This window comes from Notolepis coatsorum (genome assembly GCF_963971535.1).
Source record: "Notolepis coatsorum genome assembly, chromosome: 13".
NCBI classification, from domain to species: Eukaryota; Metazoa; Chordata; class Actinopteri; order Aulopiformes; family Paralepididae; genus Notolepis; species Notolepis coatsorum.
Window position 1 is genome coordinate 40,694,756 of NC_140177.1, and position 18,677 is coordinate 40,713,432.

The window sequence follows — 18,677 nt, forward strand, 5'->3', positions numbered from 1 at the left end:
GAAAGAACAGAATGAAGATTGAAGAGTTAAATAAAATAATTACGGAACAAGAACTGGAAGATGCAATTAGTAGAGCTAAAAACAACAAGTCTCCGGGGAGCGACGGATTCCCATCGGAATTCTACAAGACATTTAGAACTGAATTAGCACCCATGTTAGGGGCGGCGTTCAGACACACGATGGAAGAGGGGAAAATGCCCCCCTCGTGGAAGGAAGCCATAATCACCACGATACCGAAGGAAGGGAAGGATAGGGAATTATGTAGTAGTTTCAGACCTGTGTCCATACTCAACGTAGATTACAAGATGTATACATCGATAATATCAAAAAGATTTGAGACGTTTATGCCAGACATTATAGATGAAGATCAAACTGGATTTATTAAAGGGAGACAGACACAGGACAACGTGAGAAAGACATTACACATAGTAGAGGAGATACAAAAACAAGGGGGTAGCGCAGTACTGATTAGCCTAGATGCAGAAAAAGCGTTCGACAGTGTGAGCTGGACATTTTTATATAAAACATTGATGAGGTTCGGACTGAACGGGAGGGCGATGAAGATGATCAAGGCGCTATATCAAGAGCCGACAGCGAGGGTTATGGCAGCTTGACGGATAGAATCAGATTAGAGAGGGCTACCAGACAGGGATGTTGTCTCTCACCGACGCTCTTCGCCGTTTTCATAGAACCACTGGCACAACTGATCAGGCAGACCGAGGACATCAAGGGAGTAAGGATAAAGGGAACGGAATATAAACTAGGCTTATTTGCAGACGACGTGATAGTATACATGAGGCAACCAGAAAAGAGCTTCCCGGCACTGATGGATCTACTGAAGGAATATGGCCACTACTCAGGATACAAACTAAACGTGACAAAGACACAGACCTTAGCATGGAACTATTCTCCAACGACGGAAATTAGAGAACAGTACGGGATAAGATGGGACATGGACAAGATTAAATACTTAGGGGTGAACATCACGAGAGGGGTGGAGAAACTGTTTGAGGCGAATTATACACAGATAAATCAGAACATCAAGAGAGACTTAGAGAGATGGACAGTAATGCCCTTGGACTTCAATTCAAGAATAGAGGTCATTAAAATGAACATACTATCAAGGTTACTGTACCTATTCCAGTCACTACCGATACAAATACCACAGAATCAATTCAGGGAGTGGGACAGACTGATATCGAGGTTCATATGGGCGGGGAGAAGACCACGGGTCAGATATAAAACACTACAACTACCAAAGGAAGAGGGAGGGATGGCAGTACCCAGCCTACAAGATTATTACTATGCAGCACAACTGAGAGCAGTGACGTGCTGGTGTAACGACAGATATGAGGCAAGATGGAAAGACATTGAAAAAGAAGGGGAGGGATACAAGGTACAAGCTCTGGTGGGGGATAGGGAACTATTTAAAGAAAAAGAGGGACTATTAGATCCAATCACCAAATGCACCTTGACCATATGGAACAGAGTAGTAAAAACACACAAATTGGAGAAGCAGTCAGGGGTCCTGAGATGGGTAGCACATGACAAGAGATTCAAACCAGGGAGGTTAGACCATGGATTCAGAAGGTGGGAGAGGGGGGGGGCAACAGCAATATGCAAAATGATAGAGAAGGGAGAAATGCAGACACTACAAAAATTAAAGGAGAAATTTGGACTAGAAAACAGGGACCACTTCAGATATCTACAGGTTAGAGACTACTACAACAAAGAAATAAGGGGGGCCAAAGACGAGGAACAGAATGGAATAATAAAGATGATAGTATGGGCATACGAAGGGGGGCAAGGAAGAGTAATATCAGCAATATACCGGGCTATAATGACCAGCAAGGGACACACGACCGATTACATAAGGGAGAAATGGGAGAGAGAGCTAGAGATAGAAATAACAGGGAAGGAATGGGGGAACATATGCGAGGTACAACATTCAACAACAGGATCGAGAATATGGAAAGAATTTGGATGGAAAAACATAATCAGATTCTTTATAACCCCAGAGCTGAAGGGAAAATATGCACCAACACAAAAAGCATGCTGGAGGATGTGTGGGAAGGAGGGGGCAAATCACACGCACATATTCTGGGGATGTCAGAAGCTGAAGGGGTATTGGGAGGAGATAGGGGAAGCAATGATCAGAATATTAGGATACGGGATACCACAAACAGGACTGGTGCTTTACTTAGGAGACCTGACACACGAGGGAATACAAGGGGGGGACAAATATTTAATAAAGATAATGTTGATAGCGGCGAGAAAAGCAATAACGAGACTGTGGTATAAGGAAGACCCACCGACAATAGCAAAATGGGTAGGAATAGTGGAAGAAATACAGGATATGGAAAGGATAACACACATGCTGAGGTTACAGGAAGAGAAATTTGGGGAAAGATGGGGAAAGTGGGAGGATTATAAAAGGAACGAGAACGACATCACAGAGGAAGAACCAAATGCAACACAAGAGAGCGAAGGGTAAAGGAGGAAAGATGTTCAAGCAGGGTCTATGAACCCATGTCACACACCTGTACTTTAGTTAATATTTTCTATTTTGTTTTTGGGATATTACAAGTGCTGAATGCTTTTATACCTTATTATTTATGTCTGTTTAACGGTGTGATATTAAATATTCAGGGATGATGTGGTTTGTGTATGGGTGAAACAAAAGGCAAAGTGAAAGTTAATAAACAAGAGAAAAAAAAGAAAGGACGAAGGAGAAGGGAAGAAAGAAACTCAAGGAGGGTCTCTGGACCCAGATCACACATACAAACCTTAGTCAGCATTTATTGTCTTTGAGTAGGAATTACCTGTTTATGCCTGTTTAAGGGAGATACACAATCAGCCTTTGTATCAAATACCTAGAAAACAACAGTAGGGGAACCAGACAACTAACCATGTGATACCCATGTAAATATTTATGTGCACTGTTTTTTCTTTTTGTTTTTATTGTGATGCTAGTCTCTTAATTTTTTATTATTTATTTTTTGTAAGTGCTGTCTGTCTAAATAACTGTTAATAAAAAATTTAAGTTTAAAAAAAAGAAAAAGATCTTACCATGAGCCGGTTGGATCCCCCCGAGCATTTCCCCGTTATAGATCGCCATCTGGTAGATCGATATGTCCATTGGCTGATGATAAATTCCCTTATTGCATAGTGAAATCCGCAATCCAAAATGTATTCTGTGCAACAATAGCTATCGCTTCAGGTGAGTAGAAAACTACATTAGAGAGAAAAAAAAAAGACAACTTCGGCCACAGGGAACACTGCATTATCGCGATAGCGCCCCTAAGAGGATCTGGCCGGTAATGCACTCTCAAATTCAAAGAGTAGGGTACGGGGAGCTCCAGTAGCTCACCGCGTATCTCGGCGCTATTTCGGCGTCGGGGACAACCGTGCGCGTCACGGATCTGAGGTACACGAGTTCGACTCCCGGACTCGCCGTATTTTCTCAGAGTGTCTTCCCCTGATCTATATCCCATTCAACCTGTTTCTGTCGGTCATGCTTGACCAGAAAAAGCGATAAACGCTAAAAAATGAAGTTTAAAAAAAAAAAAGAGTAGGGTACATCTCGGCGACCTTGAATAGGTTATTAAAATGGAATAAAAGCCAAAACAACTCGCCACGGATATATCCGTCCTTCGGTCCTTAACACTTTGAATGCCCAGCAGGGGGCGCACATTTAGTGCTTGAATGCCCACATCCACTTCAATGTTAGCATTCATATCGCCTAATCTGTTTTAAATTATGGCTATGTGTCTAATCTGCCCGTCGCATTATCAATTACCTATTTCCAGTCAACATTGTCGAAGCAGATTGTTTTTTTATCGGTTCATTTCCGTTTCATAGCATTTAGAAAACCCCTCGTTTTCACGGAAAAAAAAGAGGATTCCATGCCCCGTACTGTAATATTCTAGAACATTGTCATTTGTCTGCCTATTTATGAATCGTTTTCAAATAAACGCTAGATTATCGATAGTATATGTGTACGTGTGCACGCTAGTGCCGCACGCTGAAAATCGATTCTCTCAGTTCCTGATCGCTCTTAGAGTCAAACAGCCATATCACAAAAATTTGTTTATAATTCCGTGATCGTCGTTAAATGATTTATGTAGTATGGGTGATATATAGATCAGAGCAGTTTGCATCGATAATAATAAACAAAAACGCTGAAACTCACGGCAGCCTCCTCTTACCGTTGGGCGATGATACTGGAGCAAACAGATCCCAGTTATGTGATGGGGATCGAGGCGATCCATTTCCGCTTTGTAGAATACTAATACATGCCCAAATTATGTGGATTATTGAGTTATGGCAGCGATCCAAATCCACGGTGTGTGGCTAGAGTCCTGGGATGATATGCGAGTGGCCGGACGGATTTAGGAGACGCACCGATATGCATATCCGGTTTGGCAACTCGCCGATCATCCACCAGGTGGCAGTGTTGAAGCGTTGCAGAGTTGTGCCGAGTCCCACAGCATCATACAAGGCTCCGTGAGTGTCTAATTTCCCACGGGATAATAAAAGTATTTCTATTCTATTCTATTCTAAATATGAATACCATGGCGAAAATATGAAATATGATCACAATAACGTTGTACGCCGTGATCTGGCAGAATTCGCATTAACTTGAAACCCGTTGTATGACGTTATTGGCGGAGAAAGTGTTAATAGTGCGATTGCGATTATTGTGGACAATATTGTGATTTAATAAATAAATGGTGTCATGAGTCTACTTGCTTGGTTATCAAGGAAAATGCAGATTACTGATCTTTTTTTAAATGTTTATTTCTCAACTCAAACATTACAAAATTAACCACATGCTATTATTATATACAAAAAATATGGTTGTGAATATTAACAAGTTCCTTAACCCTTTCTGTGCCAACAACGAGTTAACTCGTTATAGCCCGCCAATCGAATTCTGCCAACAACGAGTATACTAGTTATTGGATCGTTATTTCTTTTATTCGCTATTTCCATTCATAATTCATCCTGCTGTGCTGTGGGAATGTGTGGCACTCTGTCTGAGACCGCAGCGGTCCAATACCGCCGCCTGGTGGTATGCGGCTGATGTTGCACTCACTCTCTGAAGGAAGTTCTCTGTCCGTCACCGAAAGTCATTCGGGCGGGGTTTTTCTTGTAACGTGGATCAAGATCCTCACTCGATCGCATTGAATAGTCAATCCGACACCGGATTCATTATACTGTGGGGAGTTATGGCGTGGGCCAAATGGACATACGATCTAGCAGATGGCAATCAAATAATTGGAATATTATTTTTGCAGTCTCAATGGCCACAGGTAAGAGCAATCTAACGTTAATTTCAGCTCGATTGTGCCTTGCTCTCACAGCCATCACTCTGATCAACGTATGCCGTTATTGACAATCAATTAATCATAAACGACCCCCCCCCCCTTTCATGCATGCATGATGGAACATAATATACCGATCATATGAATTTGAATTTTTTTATTGTAGCGTGTATAGGGACAATGGATTAAGTATAATATGTGTCGTGGGTCATTACTAGCCTTCCAGGAATTACCCCAGACCACTCTAAAAACATAATTATATTCACCACAGTATAGAACGATAACGTATGGATGGAAAAAATATTCCTTTTCCACATCTTGAACGATAGATACACAATGTCAAATGGGCCATAGTATTGCATATATAGCTATAATATTTAAATAATTATAGCCCTGCAAACAAGGTGAGCGACTCCCACCGTTTACAGTGATGGGAGTCAGCTGCTAAGGATGAGGCTAATCCCCGGCGGTCAATGTGTTAACGTTACACAGGTCGAGCTATGTGCGCTTTGCTTGCTAACGTTAGATAGCAGTGTTGATAAGGAGCCGTCTGTCAACAAAGATGTTTCAACAAATGTATTCACAAAATGGATTACCATCGAAATGTTATTGAAGACCCCTCTGACCAGTAAGTAGGTACTACGTACAGTATGTCTAACTTTTCCTAACCATTTTGTGACCGCAGCATTTGCCATGTTATGTGCACAAATATAATGCATATAAATATACGGCTCTTTAACTCATTGACTGCCATCAGCTTTCGCCATCTTTACTAAATGGCGCCAGCGTTGAACATTTTAGCGATGTTTGTAGACCCATCGTGTGTTCTGTATTATAGCTATGGAGACAATAGTATGGCTCATTTGACAGGCATTGTTCATAGTCCATTACTGACTAATTAGTTCATTTCTACACACTGTAGTTTGTTAGACGCTACACACTAAACATCGCCCCATTTCCAAAATAATCCAGTCTTTTTCCATAGATCGCGAGATATGACACATTATATGCAATAAGCCCAAATCGTTCTGGTTGGCGCCTGAAGCGCCAAATACTCCCAAATCAAAAGGTATATACGATGTACATATGTGTCTTCACAAAATCATCAAGGAGGGGGGTCGTTTTAACTCAAAACTGTGATTGTTACCAAAAGCAAGTTTTACGTAAAAAAAATACCAGCAGGTTACTACCTAAGATAGATCTTACCTCAGTCAGAAAGTACTCCAAAATGAATAAATCCCAGTCGATCCCATGGCGATCGCAATTACTTGTGTATATTGGGCATGGCTACCATACGGGAAATCCACCGATTGCTATGTTGTGATCCACTCCTAGGCGGAAACAGCCAGAGTGGATCACAAGACTCTCTATGGAGCAGAATCCTGGACCCCATACCGCCGGCACAACACCAACCTGGATGCCTTCCACATCCGTTGCCTACAAAGGATCCTCAGCCTGACCTGGGAAGATCGAGTCCCCCACACAGACATCCTCAACAACACCAACTCAATCTGTATGGCCGCAGCTGTGGCCAAAAAACATCTTCCCTGGATAGGGCACACCATACGTATGCCTGACCACCGCCTGCACCGCCAAGTCCTCTATGGCCAACTGAGAGGAGCAAAGCGGGCTGCTGGAGGCCAAAAGAGACGCTGTAAGGACTACACCAGGGACCTCCTAAAGTGTGCAAACATCACGCAGCTTGAAATTCTGGCACTCGACAGATCAGCCTGGCAAGTCACTTGTGCCACTGCAGTTTCCCAAATACACCAAGCAAACCAAGACCGAAGATCTGAGAGGCGCACGCAACAACACCAGCGGGCGGCTGGCATGCCCCAGGTATCTGGCTTCCCTTGCGCCATCTGTGGACGGGTGTGCGGCTCAAGGATCGGACTCAACGCCCACGAGAAGTGGCACCAGCGGCAGCGTCGCTAAACCCCCCCCCCCCCCCCCCCACACTTACTCAACAAACACGGGACATCATATGGAAGGGCGGCCTGGGTGCACCGGTGCACCCAACTTTGAATGGACTTACATTGCCACGAGACTCTAGTCATTTTCTCAACATGCTGAACAGTGACGACCAGCAGAGACGCAAGGTCCCACTGGCGTGTGGGTTGGATCCAAATTTCCTGGGTTACAGGAAGAAACCAAGCAGAAAGCTGGACAGCTGCACCCCTGGATTCGGGGTGTGGTCTGACTGGCCAGACCTGAGTGACCTATGCGGCTGGACCAATGTGGCCCTGGAGTGGGTGGGGCCGGACTCAGACACTGTTAATGTTTCTGAGGAGATCAACTCTGACCCTACCATCTCCGTGAAGGGCTGAAGGCCACCATTGACATCTGTGGAACGTGGCATTAACTGCCACTTACCAATGCCTGTGGTCATCTCATGTCGGCACAACGACAACACCAACACTGGACTGAGCTTAAATTGCAAGGGAAGCTTGCTTGTCTCCCTGCCGCTGACCACTGTCTCACATACAGTTTAAAAAAATGTATCTATTGATGAGAGCATCATCTTCCCTTTAAAAGCTAGGCTACAGGTTTTACCATCAAAGCTCAACCTTTCCATCTGGCTCCCTGGTAGTAATAGCCCACACTGCATACACCACGGTCACAAACAGACAACTGAAACCATGTCTCAGATCCTCAATGGTTGTCGGGATGGGCATCGTTAGGATTTTTATCGATACTACTACTCTTATCGATACTGCTTAACGGTTCTTTTTGGTTATTTTTCACCAAAAATAAAAAATAACAGAATCGACATTGCTTTATTATTCTTTTATATAATTATATTAGATATTACTGCACATGGCTACTTTTTGATCAATTAATACAAGCAGTCAGATAAATTAACTATTTTGGGACTTTCTATTTTATTTAGAAAGTTCTTAAATCAGAATGTCCCACCCAATACCCAGCTGTTAAAAACGGTTCAATACTCTTTTAGAGGCTGTGACACTCTTTCACCCTATCCTCTGTCATCCTTCCTAGATGCTAGGGTGAAGGGACTTTGGGCTTGGCTGGGACCGGTGGTGGTAGAGGGAGGAGGGGTGGGCTGGGACATGGTGGCTGCAGCCTCAGCCTGATGATCTATAAAAAGTTGTCATCTTAAGTAATTATATTTTATTTATTAGCCTATTCGTAATAATTCGTTATTAGCCTAGCTAACTCCGTAACTTGGCTTACCTGCACTGGACGTGGATGCAGATGGAATACTGTGAGCAAAGCAGTCGAAAACGGCGCATTTCTGCACACTAATATGTTTTGCCAACAGATGTTTTGACAAATTGCTCATATTGCCACCCTTACTGGCAAATGTTTTGTTGCACTTGTGGCATCGACTCTCGTAAAGTATACCCATACTTTCGAGTGCTTCACTCTCTCCGCCATGACGAGCGCATGCAGAGCCGTCTGTGTGCTGCGCGCTTCAGCAGCACGGAGCCACGGACAGCACCTTCCTTAAAGGGGAACTATTTTACAATTTCTTTCACTATTTGGGCACTTTTACACAATTCCTGTGAGTCTATGGAACACCTCTGTAATATATATATTTTTTTTTATTCATTGTTTTGTATTTCTAATCAAGTCCTCAAAAACAGCATTTTTCTACCTCAAGATTTCGAGCTGTTTTGAGCCTGGGCTGCAGGTGCCACCTAAACCACTGCGGAGCGTCCCAACATTAACATGCAGCAGTGACTATATGACATCACATATAGGCACATTTTCAAACGACTCAGTTCAGTGAGGGTGAATATTGTGAGAGGAGAATTGGAAGAATGCGCCAATATGAGAATTTTGAGACATAGATCATATTAATATAAGTTCACATAGCTAGGAAACAATGCTAAACACTCAAAAAGGCCATTTATAAGATAGTTCCCCTTTAAGTACCCGTATGTGTATGTGAATGGCTCGCTGCGGCTCGCTTCTCGTGCAGACAGAGAGAGGAGAGATAATTTGCAACGTTTAAATTCCTCGAAAAAACCTCATAATAATAATAATTTCTCGAGTATCGATTGCAGTACCGATAACGTCGGAGCTTATCAATACTCTGTTTTTTTAGTACCGGTTCGCGTTCATAACCGGGGTCCAGGGGGCATCCCTAGTTGTCATGCATACAGAGGGCTTTACATTTGTAGTGATGATAGGATCATGGATCTGATTGCAGACAGTGTCATTTCCACATTCAGGTCACCTGCAACAGTGCTGTATAAGCACACCAGTGTGAAGACATGTATGTTCAGTCTGTGTAGTGACAATTCACTGTTCTCTGATATTTCAGCAAACACCCCCAATGTTGTTGTTGTTGACGAGAATAACAGAGGTTCTCATTCTAGAAGTTGGCTGTAAATTTGACCAGTCTAGAAGAAGCCTTTACAACCAAAATGTTGAAGTATCAACTGTTAGAGCATACCATATCACAACTGGGCTACAACTGTAAACATTTAGTTTTCATATTTGGAAGCCTGGGTCATGTTCATAAGCCTGTTGTTAACCCATTCTCTGCCGGAGCTTATATCCATCCTTGTAGCCTCTCTGCCAGCACTATTTGTCTATGGAGATGTTCACCTTCTTTGCAGGGCTATAACTTTTTTAATTGTATTGCTAAATTGACATTAATATGGCCCATTCAACATCAATTATCTATCGTTCAGGATGTAGGAACGTTTAGCTTTTTCATTCACACATTCATACTAAAATAAAATATGTTTTTATCGTTTTCTGCTGTATTTCATAGAACGTGAGTTATAGCCATAAATGCATATATTAGATGATCAAATGCAGTTTGATACCGATCAACGTTATATAAAAGATTTCAACTGTACATGATCCTAAACGTCATGACTGGTCATCTGCTGGTGACCGGAGGGGGGGGGGGGGGGGGGGGTCGTTTATAATGCAATGACCGACGTTAAATGATTCATGTAGTATGGGTGATATATAGATCAGAGCAGTTTGTATGGATAATAATAATCAAAAACGCTGAAACTCACGGCAGCTTCCTCTTAACGTTGGGCGATCACACTGGCGCAAACAGATCCCAGTTATGTGATGTTGATCTAGGTCAGCGGTTCCCAAACTGTTTTGGCCGTGCACCCCCTGTCACCTCCCGACCTAACTGACACACCCCCCAATGGGTTTCTGTTAGAAAAAAAATTGTTGCTGGTGCACAGATACATTTTTTTATTTGATCTCTTCCCACGGCGACTATGGATAGGGAATTTCTTTATTTAATTAAAATGTTCACGACAACATGGATGCATGTACTCTGCCAGCATGTTTAATATCCATAATACTAAAGATTTTTATGAAATGTTATTGTAAAAAAAATAAAAATAAAAAATGTATTGACCACCATTAGCCTTTTCATGTCACGCACCACCTAGAGGGCGCTCGCGCACCACAGTTTGGGAACCACTGATCTAGGTGATCCAGTTCCGGTTTGTATAATACTAATATACGTCCAATCATGTTGTTTATTGAGTTATGGCAACGGATCGATATGCACGGTGTCTGGATAGAGTCCCGCGAGCGATAGCGAGTGGCCGGACGGAATAGGGGACGGACTAAGCACTTCCGGCCACTTCCGGTTTTGGCAACTCGCCGATCGGCCACCAGGTGGCGGTATTGAAGCGTTGCAGAGTTGAGCGGAGTCCTACAACACCAGCAAAGACTGTGGGTGAAATGTGAATACCATGACGAAAATATGAAATATTGATCTCAAAGACGCCGTAACCCGTCATTGGCAGATTACGCATGGCGAGGAATGATAAACGCGTCATCGGCGGAGAAAGGGTTAAGAGGCCTTCAGATGGGCGGTCTTCCGAAGGGAAGAGCCAAACCGTTAAAGATATTGCTCAGTGTCAGCTATTATTGGCAGCCGTGCAATTTGGAGAAGACGCCGCTATCTGTACCCATGAGCTGTATGCTACTTGTCTGGTTCATAATCCTATGTGTGTAACTTTGATTGCCATTGCCAATTTGGGCACAAATGTAACAGAATAACCCACAATGTCCAATTGCACTGATAATATTTGTGTCCTTTAGACATTGTATTTATGTGGACATAAATAAAGATTCTAAATGCGTGTTCAGTCACCTCTTGTCCAGGTGTGCGTGCGTGTGTGTGTGCGTGTGCGTGTGTGTGCACGTGTGTGTGTTTGTTCAGTCACCTGTTCTCCAGGTGTGTCTTCAGGAGTGTTTCCTTCTATTCCTTTCAGAGTGCTCAGCTCCTCATCTAGACAGAGAGACAGAGGCTTCAGACACATCATCACATGACCGGACTATAGAGCTCATCGTCTAGACCAGGGGTTCTCAAACTTTTTCATACCGTGACCCCATTTTATTTAGGATTTGTTTTGGGGACCCCACACTTAATGCATCGCATAATTTCAACATGGAATTTAAGGAATATGAAAATAAAAGCACACGTTGTTGAACTTGATCATGCATATTTATTCGAAAATTTTATTACAGCACTATGTTATCAATACAAATTTATAAAACGAGGCATATTTAGCCAAAATATTTTGCCAGAACATAAAAAAAAAAAATATATATATATATATATATATATTTTTTTTTTTAGAATTAAAAAAAATTATTACTTTCCAATGCGCTGTCACCTACCCGCGACCCCAATTTGGGTCGCAACCCGTAGTTTGAGAACCACTGGTCTAGACAGAGAGAGAGGCTTCAGACACATCATCACATGACAGGACAACAACACCCATGAACAGGCCTCTTAGCTGAAACATTGTGGAAAATATTGAATAAGCAGCAAAAAGATATCAAACAGAGTAAATCCAAACATTTAACATCAACAGTCACCGTCAATAGTTTCGCAGCCGGAATGTCAGGCCGACTAACATCGGCCGCATTAATTCACGCCAATTCCCGTGCATGCCCAGTCAGGGCGAAAGAACGGCTAGCTTGAATGAGCACATGGAGTCCTGCGCACACAAGGTTAGCTTGATGTGACAGAGCATAGTGTAATTCCCGCACATGGCCGTGTTCAGTTAGCTCACATAGACCCGTGCAGCACTCCGGAAATTGACCAGCTAGCTTAATTTAACCAAAAAATAAACATAAGGCCAGCTTAGCCTGTCGCAATAGCACACCGTAATTCCACATACCTGTTGTGTCTATTCGCTCATATGTCCATTCAGCTTGAATGTGCACGCGTAGCATCTAGCAACTGTCCAGCTAGCTTGTTAAACAAACCTAAGTTAGCCTAGCCTGTTACGATAGCACACTTGTCATTCAACGTAATTGTCCAGCTAGCTTGAGTGAGTACATGTCAGCTAGCTTCACATACTCCTTCGCCATTATTAGCGACCATAACTGAACGGTGTTCTTCTCCCTTCATTTTCACCGAAAGCCTGGCTGGGAACAGCAAAGTTGGGCGGAGGCCCAACTTCCACAACAGGGACATGACCTCTCGATATTCCCCTCTCTGCGCTAGAACATCAGGCGTGAAGTCCTCAAAAATGGCCACTTTACATTGACCAAGGTGTAATTGCCCCCTCCCGCATAATCAGCTCCTTCGTGCGTAGACTGTGAAGCCTCGCAATGATGGGTCTAGGCGCCCGGTTCCCGTCGGACCTCGCCGGGCCAGTTCTGTAGGCCGTCTCACACAATGGAGGGGTGGCCAGAACGTCAAGGCCCACAATCTGCTGCTGGGCATGGAGTCCACGAGACGGCTCCCTTCAGATCCCTCCGGGACTCCCAGAATACGGATGTTGAGACATCTCTCTCGGGAGTCGGACTGCATCTCACAGATAGTAGCTTGCATCCCGGCCACATCCGACTGCTTATTGAGCAAGGCCCCCTCCAGGATTAGTAGTCTCTCCCTCTCGGCCTGCTTGGACGTTTCCTCGGTTAGGGATATTATTTCAGATGCATTAGCCGTGGCCATTGAATTCAGCGATTCCACTCTCTCCATGACCAAATCAATTGCTGTCCTGATTTCCAACGTAACCGTTCGTCCAAAGCTCTCGAATAGCTCCTTTTGCGTCCTGGCTGATTCGTTAGCTATTAGCCAAAAAATACTAAAATAAAATAAAGACTAATGGGTAAAAGTATGATAAAAGAACGTACTTTGGGGAACCTAGCTGAAACACGACCTCACCCTTTGCTGCCTGGCCACGCCCCGGCTCAAAGTCATCTTTAAAGATTTGTATGAAATACTGAGGAGAGTCTCTAGTTTAGATGTTTCTACAAGCTGCCTGTCAGAATTGCCTCTAGTTTAGATGCTTCTACAAACTGTCTGTCAGAACAGCCTCTAGTTTAGATTAGGGATGCACCGATATGAACATTTGCGGCCGATACCGATTGTTCAACTAACACAATCGGCCGATACCGATATTTGTGGCAACATTTTTTTTTTTTTAAATAAATAAAATAAAATCTTTTTTTTTACGAAACTACTGTATATTTGCATGTCTCTAAATGTTTTGATGAATTGAAAATGGAGGACCCTTATGTAAAAAAGCCGAAAGTCTTTTTCTGGTCTTCATCCTCCAGTCTTAGCACTGTTGTTGTATTGAGCTGTACTGTATTGTACCCATTCTGCAATCTGTTAATAAAGTTTTCAATCAATCAGAGAAATGTATAGAAAAGCTTTTATTATAACCATTAGGGATGCCCCGATCGATCGGCCACCGATCGTTATCGGCCGATAATCAGTATAAATATGCGATCGGTGATCGGTGATAATGCTTTATTTTCGCCGATCGTCAAAACCGATCTCACTCGCTGAGTTCTGTCTCAGACACCGGGAGCTGCACACAGTGGTGCACGTCTGCTCATCCTCCAGCCCCTCCCGCACGCATGTAAACACGGGTCTAGCCTAGTGGGATGAGAGGACGGCGTCTCCCTGAGCTAACGTTAGCTACCGTTACAAAATGACCCAGTCAACTATTCACTTTTAGTTTAATACATGATGAGGCATTGTCTAACCGAACGGTATCTAGCCGGCTAGCTACTGATATCTCCTGATATCAACAAATGCTCCAGCAATAGTCTAGTAGAGACGTGTATGATACTCTGTTAGCTCACGTTAGCGCAAGTTAGTTCACTGTTCAAAACGAAATGTCCCATTGAACTAAATAATTCACTGAGGCGTTGTATTAACGTTATATATCCGGCTAGCAGTAGCTACAGATAGCTCCTGATATCAATGTCTTATAACACTGATTCGACGCGTATTCGAGCTGAGGGCTTGCTGAGCACAGTAACGTTATACCAATAGGGTCCAGCTGCAGCGCAGGAGAATCCTGGCCGTAGCTCGAGGCTACTCGAGTATAGGTCCAGCTGCAGCTCCGGAGAATCCTGGCCGTAGCTGGAGGCTACTAGAGTACACACAAGACAGTGGAGCTTGTTGCGTGGTGGCGATGTCTCGCATATAATACAAGTACAAGTCTAATTATATAATATATTTATTTTATAAAAAATAAAAATAAAAAAAAATGTATATAAAATAATTTAAAAAAGAAATTAATCAAAAACGATCAGATCGGATCGGTATCGGCCGATATGGCTCACGACGATCGGTGATCGGTATCTGTGGCAAAAAACGTGATCGGGGCATCCCTAATATTAACCATATAACAAAAAATGATATTATTGTTTATGAAAATGTGTTAGCCCTATGCTTGACTATTATTTTAGGCATGGCAACAAATAAAATAATAATAAAATGAATAAATAAAATATTTAAATAAATAGGCTACACGTCTATCTTTTTGTGTTACAAATTGTGCTCACCGATATGAACATAGGCCTCTTTACTTACTTAAAAAAGGAAACATCAAGAAATATGTTTATGGTATTCCATCATGCCATGTGTGTTTTTTATATAATGCGCATGATTATTGCTGAAGTGTGAGTCATACAATACCCACTGGCTTTCATCTTCAACAGACTAACTTGACTAAAAAGACTAAAAGTTTATGAGTTTTAAGAGTTTAAGAGACAGCACTCACTGTATCTCTCTCAAACAAAGCTCCATGTTCTCCAGTAATATCTCCATAATCTGAGTTTGCAATGCATGTGTCGTGTCAGGTACAACAGAACAATTTTGATTGACAGTCGATTCTGCCAATTACGTCACACCGCTAGCACCCACCTCCTGCTGTTCTTACCACCAATCGGCAAGCGCTTATTTGTTTTTTTACTTCCGGGAAGTCCGCCATTGATTTTCACGAGAGATCAACAACAAACATAACTAGCTCCCCGCGGCCCACAAGTAGGCTACCAGCGCTCCGCAGGAGTACTAAACGAGGCATAATGATTTTACTGCAACGAATGTTATAATAAAAGCTTTTCTATACATTTGTCTGATTGAAAACTTTATTAACAGATTGCAGAATGGGTACAATTCAGTACGGGCTCTCTGAGCAAAGTAAGGAAGTGAGCGATATGAATGAGTAATGCTTGCTATGGTCGACTCAGGTAAATATGCTGATGTTATTGAACGTGTAACTATATAAGGTTAATGCCACAAAACAAATGCCTTTGTTAATCATAAGTAACTTTGATGCAGTAGCGTGTGTGTGGGGGGGGGCGGCGTTGTGCCGGTCGCTTGACTGAAACTTTTTTCAAAGTTTTGAACGTGTGGACCAGATTGACGCGACACAAATTGATGGATATTTATCGGCCACTGCCATCGGCAAATTTGAGCTTATCGGCCGTTAGGCCGATGGCAGTCAACAAGGCACTTATCGGCCGATACCGATACCCGACCGATATATCGGTGCACCCCTAGTTTAGATGTTCCAGTAAATAGAAGAGCTGGATTTTGAAAGGCTCAACATCATGTTTTAGAAATCTGTGATGGCATAAAAAGGTGTGTGTGTATCTGGGTGTATAATTACTAATACTTACTAAGTCTCTTATTCTCCTCTTTGACTGTCTGTAGGTCTTTGGAAGTAGTCAGAATCTTCTCCTGACTCTCAGCCAGTCTCCTCTCCACGTCAAAATACTGCTGGTCTGAGGGTCAGAGGTCACACATGTTAAAAATTTTTAGCTGGACAGAGGTCACACGTTAAAACACTGCTGATCTGAGGGTCAGAGGTCATAGATACATGTTATTACCATTCACTTTAATAGACAATAATAGTATTTATATATTTAAAAAGGAACACGCCAACATTGTGGGAAATTTGTTTACTGTCTTCTCCAGAGTAAGACAATTGGATAGATACCATTTCCTCTCTCTCGTTCAGTAGTAATCTATCGATCCAGCTGCATGCTAGCCTAGCACAATTAATGAAAAAGTGAAAGTGGTTGTGGCTGAATGTGTCACGTCTCACGGTTTTATTTAGCTCTATCCTCAGATCATGTTTATTATTTTATCATTAAAGTTATACAGTTAGGCAAACTCAGGAGTCAGGAGGAGTCAGGACCCTCTGCTCAGTTACAGTAACATTACATAGCGCTAGCTAACAGTTAACTATTGTTATATAACATTACCACAGCAACCCATGCAGATAGGTTGGTGATGTCTGGACAGACAAATCCGACCTGATCACTTGCAAATAAACGGGACGCAGTTAAATATTAGCCCCTTTCGTGACTGTGATGCATGCCAACAAGGTTTGGCCGAGTGAATCCACAGTCCCTTGCTCCCCCATAGGAAACCACCCTATTTTAACTCAACATGTATTTTAACAACATGTAAACATCACGAGATGGCCGTGCGGCTCTGCAGATATACCCTACTCCTCATTGCAGCGTTCGGGGGAGAGCAGCCATACGTTCTGCGCTGTTTACACGTTTATAAAAATGATTTAAAATGTTTATTAGCAACGCCGAGCTTTCAAACCATTGCGTTTCTCTGTCCAAGACCCTCGTGCAACTGTGAGTACCTTTGAAATGTCTCTGCGATACTTGTATAACGAACGTTTCACGTCGGACCAGTTCTTCAGAGTTAAAATAGGGTGGTTTCCTATGGGGGAGCAAGGGACTGTGGATTCACTCGGCCAAACCTTGTTGGCGTGCATCACAGTCACGAAAGGGGCTAAGTTAAATATCTGATTTGAGAAACAAATCAGATTTGCCCGCAGTCTGAACAAAGCCATAGGAGGAAAGCATTTCCTGAAGACTTTAAAACTTGAACTGGTGGGGTGGCTGGGTAGTCTAAGCACTCGTCTACCACCGCAGAGACATGGGCTCAATTCCCACTAGCGGTACGCCGGTACCTCCGGCTTGGTCAGTTGTCCCTAGGAACAGTGTTTGTGGGTGGGAAGCCGGTGGGGTGTGTGTCCTGGTCGTTGCGATGGTGACTCCTACTGGTTGGTCCCTGTTCGCAGGGAGGGGATCTGGGGGACTCAAGATAGCATGAACGTCCGCATTAATTATGCTCTCCCTGTGAAATTCCTAGCTGTCAGGTGAAAAGAAGAGGCTGGCGACTCCACATGCATCAGAGGAGACATGTAGTTGTCTACACCGTCCCCAGTAGGGTAGTGCAACGACCAGGGGGGAATTGGAATAAGGACAATAATGGGGCATAGCTTAGGAGACAAAAGGCCACAAAAAAATACTTTAACTGGTGCAGGGCACTCAGTGATTACATGTGGGCAGGCTGTGAGCCACACTCCTACGCAGAGTTGGACAACGTCCCACTGACAAACATCTCTGCCCAAACATGAAGTGAACTAACCGGTGCTATCTTTATTTCTAAAACTTTTCCCTTAACATATTGAATAAATTATATTATATTATTAATGATACCATGGTGGTCTCCATTTATCTGACAAGCTAATGTCGTAAGCTAGTCTCCCGTGCCAACTCACTTGTGATTGTAAACTGCCTTTTTATTCTATCAAGCACTGGATTATGTCTCAGACAAATTCTCGTCGTTGCCGTGTCGGTAATAATCGGTAGTAGTACTTCTGTACTAATACAAACATTAATCCGTTTATACTTCGCGTAACGTTGTATTTTCATCCACAATATCAACAACCACTTCGCTCATCTTTTTGAAGCCTGTGTTGCTGCTTCGGTCTGAGTTGTAGCCAACGTGCTAACTCACCACAGTCCGCCTTGAAGCGCTCGTGCTGGGTGTTCAGCGCCTGGTTCCCGCTCTGCAGCTCCGTTATAAACCTCTCGAGCTTGTTCTGCGCGCCTTTCTGCAGCTTATTGAGCTCGCCCCGCTCCAGAACCTGCAGCAGAACCGCCGCCATCTCTCCAGAACACTCCTAAAACCGACACTACTACGGTTCTCTAACGGTGGCCCACTGCTAGCGGTGGGAAAGCAACTCGTTAGAGACTGACGCGTATTGATGACCTGAAACAGTCAAATGACAGCATCGATAGGCGACGGAAGCAGCCCCGCCG

At 43.2% G+C, this 18,677-nt stretch overlaps 1 protein-coding gene across 1 annotated transcript in view; it reads right to left on the reverse strand.

Annotated features, from left to right (window-relative positions):
* The window catches only part of LOC311239530 (nucleoprotein TPR-like), a 226,414-nt gene extending 207,845 nt beyond the window's left edge, over window positions 1-18,569 (reverse strand). Inside the window, exons 1-3 of the mRNA XM_084327849.1 lie at window positions 18,373-18,569; window positions 16,224-16,328; window positions 11,510-11,574 (exon numbers count right to left, since the gene is read on the reverse strand). Coding sequence (XP_084183975.1) covers window positions 11,510-11,574; window positions 16,224-16,328; window positions 18,373-18,523 — 321 coding nt within the window. The 5' untranslated portion in view covers window positions 18,524-18,569. The remainder of the gene's footprint in view (window positions 1-11,509; window positions 11,575-16,223; window positions 16,329-18,372) is intronic.
* Window positions 18,570-18,677: the final 108 nt, after the last annotated feature.